Below are 15602 nucleotides of genomic sequence, written 5' to 3' on the forward strand. Positions count from 1 at the left end.
GTTTTTCTTAACTTCATTGGTTGATTGGCCGTGACAAAGTCCTGACTACGAGATTCAGTAAGTAGAGTCAGCAGGGCTCAACGAGTCTGCTAGAACTTTGTTGCACTTGGTCGAGTTCAAGCCCAAAGACAAAAAAACTCTAGAGCTTTGGCCCCCCCTAAAAACAAACATGTCTCTAGTGGCGCCACCCATCCATCCTCATTCTAGCAGAGATGAGGGGACGTCTCGACATCCCTTGAGGGGACAGGGGGATGGGAACGCATCCCTTAACACCTACAAGGGACAATTAGGTGTCTCCAATCCAATAAAAAAGATTAAGATTGTTTTTTTTTTTAAATGTTGCATTCTATTGGTCACTTTTTAACCCTAGGCCATGTGGGGCCCATTACTTGTGTTATATTGTTTGTATTCACTATGTGTCTTCATTTGCATTCATTTTGGGTCTCTTGTTGTTTGCAACAATAGCAAGAAGAAGAGTGAGGAGTTGAGAAAAGGGTGCTTGTAAGAGTGAAAAGAGTGATTGCAAGTCAAAGAGGCGTTACGAGGAGCAAGAAGAGGAGGAAGATTCTTCACCCTATTGAAGAGATTTTCAAGCAAAAGGTAGGGTTTCTCACTGATTTTTTATTTTATTTTTTCATTTTGAAATGATTTAGTTTTACATTTATTGTTGTTTCATTTTGTTATAGTTAATTGAATTTCATTTCTAGATTGAAATAGATCCTCATTTCAATTCTAAATTCTTGCTGCTTAAATTTTGACTTGAAATTGTCATTTTAAATAACAACATATGCTGAAACCATGTATTTATTGTTTGTTTTTTTAACTTGGTGAGATGCAGTTTCAAAATGAGCTCCCACGGTCATGACACAAGTCACAGTGATGATGAGATGGAATTGGAAACTCATTCTCATAGAAGCCAAGAATATGAACCTAAGCATGATGATAAGTCCAATGAGGGGGATGAGCAAACTGAATCTCAATTCATAGATAATTGGCCACCTAGTCCACCATCTATTGGTTGCCCCTCCACACTTTTGACAAAATGGGCTAGGGTTAAATATGACCCTAAATCACCTCTTAGACAATTTGCAACAAGGATAGATGCCCCAACACAAACAGGTGGGGGCACAAGGAAGTGGAAATGCAACATATGTGGTACAAAATGGTTTCATAGCACCACTAGAGTGAATGCGCACTTCCTCTTTTGGACAGGAATAGGTGTGGGAGCATCTAAGTTTTTCAAGCTCACTAAAAATTTGCATCATAGAATTGAATTCAACAAGCTTTGAAGCATTCCAGATGACTTGGGGATTGAAATGCCTACTACCTTATCTAGTAGAGAACAAATTCAGTCTATTTAGAAATCATATGAGCAGCAATTACAAGGGAAGCCACTATTCCTACTCCTAGATCGCAGCTGAGAGCAACATCATTTACAAGGGCAGCCTCGATACCACCTTCCACTTTTAGTGCTATGGCTGAAGCAAAACCAAGCATGGGGAAGCGGAAGGTGACAACTAAAAGTAGCTCCATAGCACATATATTTAATGCACACTTGAAAGAGGAAATAGAGGAATCCATTGGTCGATTCTTTTTTTCCAATGGCATACCACTTCATGTAGCTCAATCTCCTTATTATAAGGAGATGATGAAGAAGCTTGTGAGGGGGGAGGACCATCATTTCTGCCACCAGATGAGCATAAATTGAGGATATTGGATAATAAGTGCCAAAATCTAAGCGTAGTTTGGGAGGAGTCAGGATGCAACATTATCATGGATGTGTGGACAGACATTAGGGACAGACATTAGGAACTAACCACTCATCAATATCATAGTTACATGCTCAGTGGGCTTATTCCTTATTAGGGTGGTTGATTGTTCGAGGCATTGACAGGATGCTGATTTTCAGTTTGACATCCTTCAAACGGCTATAGAGGATGTGGTTCAAGTGATGACTTAAGCAACATTTGTGTGTAAAGTTGCTGGTGGGCTTATTGAGGCAGCATATAGATATATTTGGTTGACTACATGTTGTGTGCATGCCAAGAACAATGCACTCAAAGACATGGGGAAGGTTTACTAGATTGGAAAAGTACATGCTCCCTATTGGAAAAGTACTTAACAGAGGAAGTAGAGAACAATCATATTATATTCATTGCATAGTCACCATCTACAATAGTATTAAATACCAATATATCCTCTATGAGAGGGAATCAAGGTTACATATAGTATCTGAGGGGTCGCAAGGCGAACCATCGGGACCGTGCAACTCCCTCGGATATGCCAACTGTTTAACTACCTGTTTTCCCGACAACAAGGGAGTGGCCAGTGATGCTAGAGATGTGCAGATGTATATCTACAACCACCACAATTCACATGCACTCTTCAGAAGCTTCACGAAGGAGTTTATAAAACTAGTTGAGACCAAATTTGCATCCTACATCATTCTTTTAGAGAGAATAATTGATTTAAAGGAGCCATTGCAACTCATGGTTATGACGAATGAGTGGAATAGGTGGGATGGGTCTAGGACAAAGCAAGGGTAGAGGGTGAAGGAGATAGAGAAGATTGATGTATTTTGGAGTGATGCAAAAGACAGTGTCTCTATCATCACTCGTGTTTTCTAGGTCATCAGATATGGGGATGGGGATGCACTTAGCCTTGGAGAGGTGTACGAGTGTTTTTATTCTATGCTTGGCTAGATGAGGGCAGTTATGTAAGAGAGGGACCCCAATTTATCATTTTACAATGAGCACATTTAGTCTATCATTCATTGCAAATGGATAGCCTAAACACTTACCTACACATGGTTGCCTCTGCATTAAATCTGAAGTGGTACATTCCTAAGCTTGGTAAAGTTACACCGATTCAAGATGAAGAGGTGATTCATTTCATGCTGCTTATTTTAATCATCTTTATGTCTTATACATCTTGATACTTGAATCTTTTCATAACTTGCATCTCCTATTTGCCAATAATTTGAGTTTTTAAATTTTTATTTTTTTTGGCGAAGGAAGGGTTCTTCAAGTGCATTGATAGGATGTATGACTTTGACACTGTTGGGAAGATTCGCACTAAGTGCACCAAATTTGCCACTCTTCAGAATTACAGGGTTACGAAAAAGGCGGACCTAAAAAACTATGGCACATGAGGATCCGATTTTGTGGCAGACTTGTCGTGGATGGAAATCAACAACTAGCACACTAACCATTCATTTGTTGTCTCTAGTATCTAGTCCTCAACTTTAGAATCTATTTATTATGTATTCAATAAGTGTTTTAACTTAAAGGGAACTTAAGAGTTTTACTTTCAACTTTTCCCACACTAGTCATTTGATTGCTATGTTAGGTATCTAGTTCTTCGGCTTTTGAGAGGAACTAGTCTACATATTGCTTCATCCACTTCCATAAGAGGAATAGGCTTACCTCTCAGAGAGTAGAGAAGCTAGAGGTTGTACATAGTGTCTTGTGTATAACTAATCACAAGACGTGTGTACAAGGACAGCCTCGCAACACGATGCGTTGTAGAACCAAAGGAGCCATCACAGATTGATGATGATGACAATAATTCAGATGCATGGTTTGTTGGTGTTTCTTTTGCCGCTCTTGACCTTGGAGAGTCTAATAGTTGCGATAACGCCAAGTTTACTGACCTCTTGAAGGATTATTAGAGGAGTCCTCACTACATATTGGGCCTCAACATTTTGATATTCTAGTTTGTACTTGTTTTGATATATGAGCATTGAATATCATATCAGTTTCCACAAAGTAATCATCTTTATGATGAGATACTCATACTTTGATATCTATGAGTATTAGTATTATTATTTGCTGATTCAACTATTTCAAATTTTAACATTTATTGTTCAATGCTCCGCTTTCATGTTTAACATTCAATGCAATGTTCAAGTATTTAAGTTTTAGTAAATTAGTATTTTTACATCTTATGCCTTATATTGTTATACATCTTTTTGTAACTAGCATTTTAAGTACCACATGTATAGTTTATAGTACATAGACCCCCCCCCATTCCAATGTCCCCCTATCCCGGCTCAAATAGAAAATGGACCAAAATATTCATATTTTGGTTCTCCGGTGCTTGCAGATTGTATGTAATAGATTTTTCACTATGAGGCACATCAGAGAATTTGGCACCTCCACAAACAATTAATCATCCCAGCTAAGCAAAGGTGGATGCCTACAGTTTCAGGATTCTTCTGTCAGATTAGTGAGTGGGAAAGTCACTGCAGAGTCAATTTTGGTGGTTCAGGTTAATCTCATGCAATGGATGTTTTATAATGTATGACTTGGTGTATGCCAGACCGGAAGATGAGAAGTGTGTAGAATGTTGAAGACAATGTTGGTGGATATTGAGCATGCCAAAGTTGCCAAATTTAAGTACCTTTAGAAAATTAAGTATTAAATGAATATTTTTTTATTTGCTCCAACTAGGTTTATACTTGTAAAGATTGTTTCATTTTATTTGCCAGGTTTTGCCAAGTCAATGGTTCCAAGTCAAATAACTATAATCACTAAAGCATGAAACATATAAAACTAACACTAGCCATATGAGTCAAAAATAGCTCCCAACTAAATCTTGATGAGTTCCGAAACTTACTTCTGAGCAAACTGAATTGCATTTCCACCAACGCCAGTAAAGCAGTCAATAATTGTATCAGTCCCACAGCGTGCTGCATGATGTTTTGCAATAATTTCGGGGGTGACAGAAAACCATCCTTCCTCATCAAGTTGAACACCTTCATCAAACTTAGAAAAAAGCTGATACCTCTGACACCAATATTTAGTAATACTAGTACTCATTTCTTCCACTGTTCCAGGCAAGAGGAGTTTCTTGGAGGATTCTCCTGCAATTCAAGAAAACACAGTTTTCCATTTGATTTGAGGATAAAGTTTCTTTCTTGTCATGTTTAATTTTAAATAGTGTCAAAATATATAACAAGAAGCTAAAACAATGAAACCACAAGAGTTGTTGGAAAGTTGTTGGAACATTGTCAGATAAAACTCACAATCACTGAATTTATGAAATATGATAAGCTACAAAACTAAATAAAATAATCACTGGAATAAAGAAAAGTGGAGAAGTTGAAAATTGAGAGGTAATATCAAAACCACTTTAAAACGAAAACAACTAACTCTGATGAATGCTTGGTGGCAGAATTATTGTTTAAGAAAACAAACAGCATGCTGAGAGAACATGAATAACAGGATCAGAACTCAGAAATAGGAAAAGTTACCGACCATCCTTATTAATAGATGACAGTCTTTTCGGCCTTGAACTCTTCTTTTTCTTCTGCTCCTTTGTAAGATGATCATTTCCCAAGTTAAAAGTTTCAGCTATGGAAGTATCTTCGGAGATTGCTTCTTCTATAGCATTATTATAAGTCTCATGAGCATGAGCATGAGCATGAATGTGTGAGGCTTCATGTTGTAAACTGCATTTTCTCTCAATATTACCCTCATCATCAAACCAAATATGAGTACCACATGCTTCAGGAAGTGGATGTAAGCTGTGTTCCAAAAACCTTTAACATAAGAAACAACAGAAAATATTGAAAAAGCAAAGTCATTTCAATACACACATAAATTTGTACCAAAGCAAACTTACCTCTCTATGGTATTTAAAGACAACAATAAATGATTTGAGAAACCTGAGCCGTTGGATAAACAGCAATCACTTGATTGCTCTAGACATTTAACAGAAGCTTTTGTGCTTATTATCTCCATATCTTTCCCAGGACTACTTGTTGTTAGTGATATATCTGTTTCCTCATGTACAATGTTGTCATCTTGTCTGCTGTCAGACAGGTTGTGTGCAGGAAACTTCTCTGTATTGAAGTTATTATTTTCAATCAAACATGCGTGCATAATATTGTCCTTCACATGATGCACCGTACCCTCCTCAACTTTGACCTTATTTAATGTATCATCTGCAAGCTTGTGATACACTTGACTATAGGTTTGACAACCTAGCATAGACTCTATGTTTTCTTCATTATCTTTTAATTCTGCCTGTGAACATTCATCATTCCTTCCACTGCTTGCTTCACATATGGCCTGACTCCCTGTAACACAATTATCTGTTCTGTATGATACAGAAGGAACCTGAGTTGAATGCTCCAATCCTGGGAGATCCCATGATGTTTCCAATGTTTCATAGTTATAATAGTAATACCTTTGGTAGTACGAATCCCAAACAGCTTCCCAGTTACTCTTGACACAATGATGTACCCCTTCTGTACGAACATTATTCTGAAGGCAATCCTTCTCAAGCTTAGAAACTTCCAACACATGAGGAGGACAAGAAACTCTGGAGATGTCAAACTCAATATCTGATTTAGGGTCAACATTGTACAAACTAGTTCTTTCCTGTACAGAGCATGCAAGATGTAACTCAGAGTGATCGTCTAGACCTCCATTACAGTTTTGCAATTTCCTCACTCCTATCTCATCTTCACACATCATGTCAACAGAAATATAAGTTTCTGTTTTTCGATCAACCAGTGAAGCATCTTTGCAATCATACAAATTGTCGGTCTCCATAGATGTCACTGCATTGTTGTTTGAAATTATACTTCCATTGAAAAAGGTGCTCCCATTTTCAGATGGTGAACATGTTCCATTCATTCCATTAACTACAATTTGATTTGAAATAGCATCCTTTTCATATAGTTCTACTGAATCAAAATGGGAGTTTAGATGAACAGCTGTTTCATTATTAACCTCGCCATTAGAAACCTCTGCCTGCCCAACAGGCAAGTCCCTCTCTTCTGTCACTTGAGCTAATTTGCCTTCTCTTTTCTTTACTGGTTTTCTATTCTTCCTTTTAATGCTGGTATGCCTTTCCTGTGAATACATAATGAATTTGATCAAAACTATAGAATTGTTGGGGGAAGCAACATTTAAAATAAAAAGACAAAGCAAGGCTGAATAGATCTGACAAGAAGATGAGAACAGAAATATACTTTGGACCTTGTGCAGAAAGAGCTTGGAAGGCCCAATGCAACCATCTCATTTATTAGATTCATGTCTCCCAGGAGATCTGTATGTTCTGCATTTTAATTCAAAAACACTAAATATCAGAGATAAATCACTAGTTATATATTGCAGATTTCCTTTTCAATAATCGTGTACTGAGTACTGTGCATCAGAAATATTGAGCCAAAATACAGCTTTATAATTAATATATGCTTTGGATTAAAAATAATTACAGTGTAAGGAGTTCTTTATATATAGAGTTTCATATTAAACCTTTTATTTCATTATTGTAAAAAGCAATCACAAATGCATTCAAGCCTAATATATGTTATTAAAAGCAACCTCTTCTATTCTCTAAAATTGCAAATCAACTCTCAGTTGAATGAACCACTAATGCAATTTCAGGGGAGTGGGGCAGGGGGACTATGGACCCAAACTAGAGGATGGCAGCTGAGAGAGCATATATAAACAAAACATGGAATGAAGACAAAAAATGTTTTTTTTTTTTTTTCACTTTTTAAAAGCAGAATGGGACTGAAAAGGCAGAAAGCATCACAAGATTTGGCGGTAGAGCCCCTACAGGAGTCAAGGGGCAGCATCCATCACAAATTTCCAATTGGAATATTTTGTGAGGTCAAGGAGAAAAACCCCCAACAACCAAGCCCAACTTAAGGCATTGAAGAACACATGAACTTTCATGGCACTAGGTTCTCGATCATGCCAATTGAGCTAACTAAAGCAATTGCCAGTGGCCACATTGGAGTCATGCATGAATCAGGTATTTATTTTACAATTGAGAAAATTTGTCCTAGCTTTCTAGGTGGGGCACTTAACATATTAGAGTAACATTCCTTCAATTAGGAATTAATTCGTACTTGATAAAGGTTAATTCCTTTTTACTTAATTAATTGTTGGAATATTCCTAAGGAATCCTTACAAGTCCTTAATTGAGTCCTCATTTATTATTCTACCCTTCGCATGCTTGATTATAAATTTGATTTTGTGCCTTCATGGCTTTTTTCCTGGGTTCTTAACTATATGCCCTTGCTGATGTATAAGGGTTTGAAATTTCTTTTGCGATTTAGCTATTGAGGTATAGCTAAGTTTGCCCAACTTCTCTACTGTTCATCACTGTAGCTGAGAAGTGTTTTCATTCCACTGCTGAAGTATAGTGGATTATTTTTGCTGAATTCTCCTGCTGTGTTTAACTGTGGCTTGGAGAATCTTGTTTTGTTAAATTCTGGAAGCGTGGAGACTAAAGTTTTTTTGCCTAAGAAGTTGAGAAGGAGTACGGAATTGATATTGTGAGTTTGCTGTTCCATATATACCTGCGGCCAAGGTTGTAACGCAGGCTGATCATATTGAAGGGATTAGGCGTCAATTTCTTGGAAGTTCAAATGCAAATTAGAGCCCTTACACTGAGCTGGGACAGCTGAAAAAGAGTCGTAAGTCTATGCTGAAGGCCTGCGATATTACCCAGCAAATCGTGTCAAGGAAAGGAGTCACGCCTTCCAATTGGTCTCCCTACTAGCCGTAATTCATATAGCTGCTCATCATTGCTGTGGGCTACTAGAGGAATGGTTATCATCTGTAAAGGCTGGGCATTGAGGAGTCACCATAATCAATAAGGAAGCATGCTATGAAATATGGTTTGATTGAATAAATGCAGTCCAGGTGCCATATCTATATTTTATGATTTTTGATGTATGCTTTCAAAAAACTTGCAAAATAAAGTGTTGAAGAAGTTTAATCTGCCTATAATTTATTATCTTTTCAAAACTTCTCGAATTTGTTGATTCTAATATTCATTGAAAACAAATCAAATACATTATAAACTGTTCAAAATTGCAAAGAAAATAAGTTGTGTTCAATAATTAAATTGGAAGCCAGTTCGGGTCTTTACAGTGGATGTCCCTCTTTTTGGCTAGTCTATGCAATTTATTGAGTTAGCTCATCATAGCGACCCTCATGAGTTGATTGGGTGTTTTGGCGGTCTCAGTTGATTACTTACTACTTTTAGTAAGTCTATTATGGGTAGTTGTTATTTTTAGCAGCACAGTGGATGGCTGGGCAGTTGGTCATCACCTACAGTTGATCAGGTTAATAATTACATGAGCTCTTATTTATTTATTCATTGAGTTGTATTATTATTATAATGTTTATATTATTATAATAATGACTTAAAGAAATATTTCTAAAAAGCAAGTCGGAAAGTTTCTAGTGTTGAGTTCTTTTGGGAAACTTCCATGGTTTCTGAAGTGGAATTTTATGCAAACTTTTGCCAACAAAAAGCTTATAAATGAGAGCTCTTTTCATTGGGAAAAAGCACGCTTGATTATATATTTGAATTTGTGCCTTTGTCGCTTTTTCCTGGATTTTGAACTGTATGCCCCTGCTGATGTATAAGGGTTTGGAAATTCTTTTTGCAATTTAGCTACTGAGGTATAGCTAAATTTGCCCTACTTCTCTACTGTTCATTATTGTATCTGAGAAGTGTTTTCATTCCACTACTGAAGTATAGTGGATTTGATATTTTGTTGGATTCTCCTACTATGTTCACTATGGCTAAGAAGACGAACATTCTGAAGAAAGTTGACTGAATTTTTGTTACAGTATTAGTAATTGAATTAAGATCCAGTTAGGCATATATGTGACTGCCGTTTTCAATACTAGTGCTGCGTGTGGATTCGATATCAGTCTGGACACCATATCTGCAAGTTTGTGGATTGCTGAAAATGAAATTGGGCTGGGCAAGTATCTACAACAGACCTGGCACTTTGGATTTAACCTGCGGCCAGCTTGTGTAGTCTACAATCTCCATTGACGCTGGACGTTATTAATATTCTACTTGTGACCTACATTAGGAGCAATACAAATTGTTACCAGACTGGTGTGAAGGTGTCTTTGGCTTGCATTGAAGATGGGAATCGGGAGTGTTGTGTTAAGAAACTGCCTCTAGTATATATTTTGGGTTCTCCTTTCAGCCGGCAACACAAAGGATTATGTTATGGAAGAAATCAGGTTTCATTATTGAATAAATATTGGAATTCGGTTCATATTAAATATCTTTCCTTTCTCCTTTAAATTTACAAGTAATTCTGGAGTTGTGCTGTTAGTATTTCCTTTGCACTCTTATATCTTCTGAAAATTATATAAAAACAAAGGAACTTAGAAACATTGTTTATTGGCACCAATAATTCTATCACAGTATACATAGAGTATCAACTTTAAAAATAAAACACACAAACGATATTAGTTCGCCAGTTAGGAACTAGTTGGGGTTTTTACAGTGGTATCAAAGAGATTTCCCGCCAGCCTACAGGAACTGGGCTCAATTTGGTAAGTCCCTGGTTTGAAGTGCAATGTAATAACTCCAATAGGTTATAACTACTTCAAAAAGCAAAAATCTTTATACTTCAGTTGTTTGACATTTCGTCAAACACTTTGCAAGCAAGCTCTGATACCACTGTAATGACCCTCCTCAAATGTGCTCTCAAAAATGCTAATGAAAGCTCAAGGAATTTCATCAAACAATTCACATGCAAGGGACGTATGACTGATATAGTATTTTAGCTGGCTTTAAATGACTCTTTCTTCAATTTGCATCAATGAGAATCTTGTGCTAGAAGACTCCAAATGAACTACACAATGACCTAACATGAGTGTGCTACTAATTTTGACAATATTCAGTGCATATGTATGATCTAAGTATGAGAAATGAATACCTACAGCCAACTGGCATTTCTACAAACAGTTGGTATGCAAACTAACTAGCTGATAAATAATGATATTGAATTGCTTAAATGACACCAGCAACTATTATCTTCTTAATTGCAATGAAATTTCAAATACAATGCTCATGAAATATGGCCAAGACTTTTGGCATTTACATAGATTACAAAATGATAATGCTGGTATAATGCACACTTACAGCTAAAACTTATAATACCCTAAAAACAATACTAACAAGAGAACCTGGTTGTAGATGGCTGTAATAATTTCCTTCAATGCTGCCCCTTCTGCTTTGCTTTTCCGATTTGCCTTTTCGAACTGCTTTTTCGGATCTGCTTTTACGGATTGCTTTTTCGGCCTGCTTTTTCGGTTCCAGTTTTCTGGACTGCTTTTTCGGCCTGCTTTTTCGGTTTCGCTTTTTCAAACTGCTTTTTCGTATCTGCTTTTTTGAACTGCTACCATGTTAAATCTCAAGACCATATCTTTCAATGGCGTCAAGATTTCCAACTTGAAGGGATTTCGTCCTTCAAACTATTGAGACATAATCTCCAAAAAATTTCTCAATTTCTTTGATATTTCCAAGCATACTAAAAAGAAGCTCTTCCCTTTCTTTTATAGTGTTCTCACAAGAGCTCAATCCTTCGTTTTCTCAATGTGGGATAAAACATCACTTCTTTTATGTAACTTATGTCTCCAATGTGTTATAAAATAAAAGGGACTCTTTTAATTTAAATATTTCCCACAAACTATAGTCTATGCATTAATAAAGTTAAATATTTAAATTTAGCTTTATAAAATAGCTTTATCAATGCATAACAAATCTTATCAATGATAAACAAGTCTTCTTGTCGATTTTAAACAATTACCATCGACATACCGCTGCCACTGGATGTCCGACCATATCCAAGATGACTTACTATAAATAGTATGCCCAAAGTTGCCTCAAAACCCCTCAGAAAGACCTGCAACTGAAACTATCAAGGCCAAATGGCCTCTAAGTCCCTTTAATGTCCTGGTTAGCCTACGGGACCATGGGGAAATAGGCTAACGACAACATCATGCTATGAATGCTAAAAAGGGGACATTACATCCAATTAGTATTTGATTTGATATTTCTATTATGGCTGATGATAGAAGGTTTGTGCCAGGTATGCACTATGCTCGAAAAGGACGTAATTCTCCTCCCAAAGAAGGAGAACCTGACACTCAGTTTGGTTCGGATGGTCGTTCGGGTGGTTTCGGTGGCACTGGACTACGACCCACGGACGCTGAGATTGATAGAGATGTCCTGCAGGCATTTAGGAATATTGCAACCAAACAACAACAGATGACAGATGTACTACAACAGTTGTCTAATACTCTACAACAGATAACACTACCTCAAGGACAGAGTAGGGAGAGAGCTCGAGATGTTTCTGTTGGTTCTCATAGATCTCAAGTCCAGGATAGAACCTGAGATGGTGTTGGGTACAAAGATGCAAATCGGGTTCGAGTTGAGGATCGTGGTGGATTATTTGACAAAACGGACATTCATATTGGCGCTCATGATAGGCTGCGGAGGCCCACGTTTTTGAGACCTGAGATGGATGCAGTCAATATTAAGCCTGAGGTCATTCCTTTTGTTGATGATGTGCTGACACACTTTGTGGAGTGGGATGCTTTACCACAGACGATTAAAGATCATCTAAATTTTGATAGGTTCCTAACTCAGAAACAGGAGCATTCTAGAGCGAGGTCAGGATTTGAGAGACAACGATCTCGACAGAATGACTTACAACAAGTTGCCAGTAAGATAACACTAGAGCAGTTTGATGATACTGGGAGAGTTACAACTCGAGCTTGGATTCATAAGCTCGATACATATTTGGCTTTGCGCCTTATGTCAGAAATAGACGCTATCAGATTTGGAGTGTTGCATCTTGACAGAGCTACCCATGACTGGTGGTACCATGGGTTAGTTTCTTTGCGACATGATCAGATCACTTCCTATCAGGAGTTCATGAATCGCTTGATCGGGAGATTTGATAGGAAGGATCCGAACGTGTACTTCTGGGAGTTAGCTCAGCTGAAGTAGTATGGTGGATTGGAGAGTTACATCAGTGACTTCGAGAGGCTTTCAGTCATGGTTTATGATATTTCAAAGCACAAACGAGTAATGTTATTCATGGAGGGATTGATTGAGCCACTCCATGGATGGGTCAAGTCATTGGACCCATCTTCTCTATAGGTAGAGATGAGGAAGGCACATGACTTGGAGTCATCTTCTCAAAGCAAGGTTGCTTTGAAATCTTCTACTCTACTGTCTGATAATGAGGAGCCCCCCCCCAGTTGTTGAGGACAAGGGCAAGTCACTGGGGAGGTCTGATGACACTTCTAGAGAGGATTTGAGGAGGCATCAACTTTTCTATTGGTGCAAGGGGCCTTTCTCTAAAGGGAGCAACAAATTGTGGTATGTAGGTTTACACTGATGTGATTGAGGATGAATCATCACAGCAACATGAGGATGTCAATAAAGATGATCATACTGGTGATAGAATTTATACTATGATGAGTGTTTATAGTTTGGTATTTGACTCACATGTTCAGGATTTGCACCGGGTACAAAGTTAGCCTAAGCCTAAGTTGGATTGTTTGCAGGATGATTGGGTAGGCTTAATGGAGAGTGTGTTGAGATCTCCTATGAATTCACCAGTTAGTGATGTTCCACTTTTACATCACCAACACAGATATTCGGTGCCATGTTGCAGGTTATGTTTTGGGTCTTGATGATGGCATTAGCATTTAGTTGGTTCAGTGAGGACGGGGACATCACTTGCTTCTTGTGGGATCCTGATGGAGGTTTTTGTTTCATACCGGATTGCTTGAGGACAAGCAATTTCAGGGAGGGAGGAATGTAATGTCCACGTTTTTGGCCAGTCTGTGCAGTTTATTGAATTAGCTCATCATAGCGACCCTCGTGAGCTAATAGGGTGTTTTGGTGGTCTCAGTTGATTACTTACTATTTTTAGTAAGTGTATTATGGGCAGTTGCTACTTTAGTAGTGCAATGGATGGCTTGGCAATTGGTCGTCACCTACAGTTGATCAAGTTAATAATTACATGAGCTCTTATTTATTTATTCATTGAGTTGCATTATTATAATAATGACTTAATGAAATATTTTTAAAAAGCAAGTCAGAAAGTTTCTAGTGTTGAATTCTTTTGGGAAGCTTCCATGTTTTCTGAAGTGGAATTTTATGGAAACTTTTACCAATGAAAAGTTTATAAACGAGAGCTTTTTTCATTGGGAAAAAGCATGCTTGATTATGTATTTGAATTTGTGCCTTTGTGGCTTTTTCCTGAGTTCTGAACTGTATGCCCTTGCTGTTGTATAAGGGTTTGAAAATTCTTTTTGCAATTCAGCTGCTGAGGTATAGCTAAGTTTGTCCTACTTCTCTATTGTTCATTACTGTATCTGAGAAGTGTTTTCATTTCGCTACTAACGTATAGTGGATTTGATATTTTGTTGGATTCTCCTACTATGTTCACTATGGCTAAGGAGACAAACATTCTGAAGGAAGTTGACTGAATTTTTGTTACAGTATTAGTAATTGAATTAAGATCCAGTTGGGCATATATGTGATTGTTGTTTTCAATAGTAGTGCTGCATGTGGGTTCGATATCAGTTTGGATGCCATATCTGCAAGTTGGCGGATTCCTGAAAATGAAATTGGTTTGGGCAAGTATCTACAACAAACCTAGCACTTTGGATTTAACCTGCAACCAGCTTGTGTAGTCTACGATCTCCATTGAGGCTAGATGTTATTAATATTCTGCTTGCGACCTAAATCAGGAGCAATACAAATTGTTACCAGACTGGTGCAAAGGTGTCTTTCGCTTGCGTTGAAGATGGGAATCGGGAGTGTTGTGTTAAGAAACCACCTCTAGTATATATTTTGGGTTCTCCTTTCAGCCAGCAACGCAAAGGATTATGTTATGGAAAAAATCAGGTTTAATTATTGAATAAATATTGGAATTCGGTTCATGTTAAATGTCTTTCCTTTCTCCTTTAAAATTATAAGTAATTCTGGAGTCGTGTTGTTAGTGTTTCCTTTGCACTCTTATATCTTCTGAAAATTACATAAAAACAAAGGAACTTGAAACATTATTTATTGGCACAAATAATTCTGTCAAAGTATACATAGAGTATCAACTTTAAAAATGAAGCACACAAACGATATCAGTTCGCCAGTTAGAAACCAGTTGGAGTTTTTACATTTGCATTGCTTGCGACTTTCCCTTGTTCATGTGTCAACTCTTAGTCATCAATTGGTTGAAGATAGTAAACAAATCTCACTAGTTTACTAGTTTACTGGTTTACACAATTCCTATTGAACCACCAAGAGGATGAGATTGTTATTTTGCTCTCCACATCCAACCATCAATCATCAACTTACTCCATCTTCTTCAATCTGCAAAGATCGGCCTATATCTGTGACCATCGACTTGCGTACATCATCCATTATGTGATGTCCCCAGTTTTAATGTAATAATTAATTAATTGGTCCCAAGAATTAAATAAAATAATTTAGGACATCTAATTGATTAATAAATATGGGGCCCAAATTAATAAAATAATAATTAATATTGTCGGCCTATAATTGTAAATTCTAGATGCTTCTTGGAGGCCTTTTGACAAGGAGATGTCTGGGCATTGTAATGGATCATGGATTGGATTTGATTTCTCTTTGTATTTCAAGAGGCTAAAGGTTGAGGAAGACTATTCGCAGTTTCGGGGGTGGAAGACCCTGCCTATTCTGTCTTGCAATTTTGCTGGTCCAACGCCACCCTATTCTGCCATTGGGAAATATCATACAGATTATCTCACTTGTGCGAG

General features: G+C 37.4%; 1 protein-coding gene across 3 annotated transcripts in view; it reads right to left on the reverse strand.

The window, feature by feature from the left end:
• LOC149559255 (uncharacterized) overlaps positions 1–15602 on the reverse strand; it is a 150055-nt gene that overhangs the window by 63730 nt on the left and 70723 nt on the right. For all 3 annotated transcript variants that reach the window (XM_089833184.1, XM_089833183.1, XM_089833185.1), the window contains 4 exons: positions 6983–7068; positions 5626–6863; positions 5259–5527; positions 4618–4864 (listed from right to left, as the gene is read on the reverse strand). In XM_089833184.1, the coding sequence (XP_089689310.1) occupies positions 4618–4864; positions 5259–5527; positions 5626–6863; positions 6983–7068 (1840 nt within the window). The remainder of the gene's footprint in view (positions 1–4617; positions 4865–5258; positions 5528–5625; positions 6864–6982; positions 7069–15602) is intronic.

Source organism: Cupressus sempervirens, chromosome 5 (genome assembly GCF_028749045.1).
Source record: "Cupressus sempervirens isolate cs-2001-9-10 chromosome 5, ASM2874904v1, whole genome shotgun sequence".
NCBI lineage: Eukaryota > Viridiplantae > Streptophyta > Pinopsida > Cupressales > Cupressaceae > Cupressus > Cupressus sempervirens.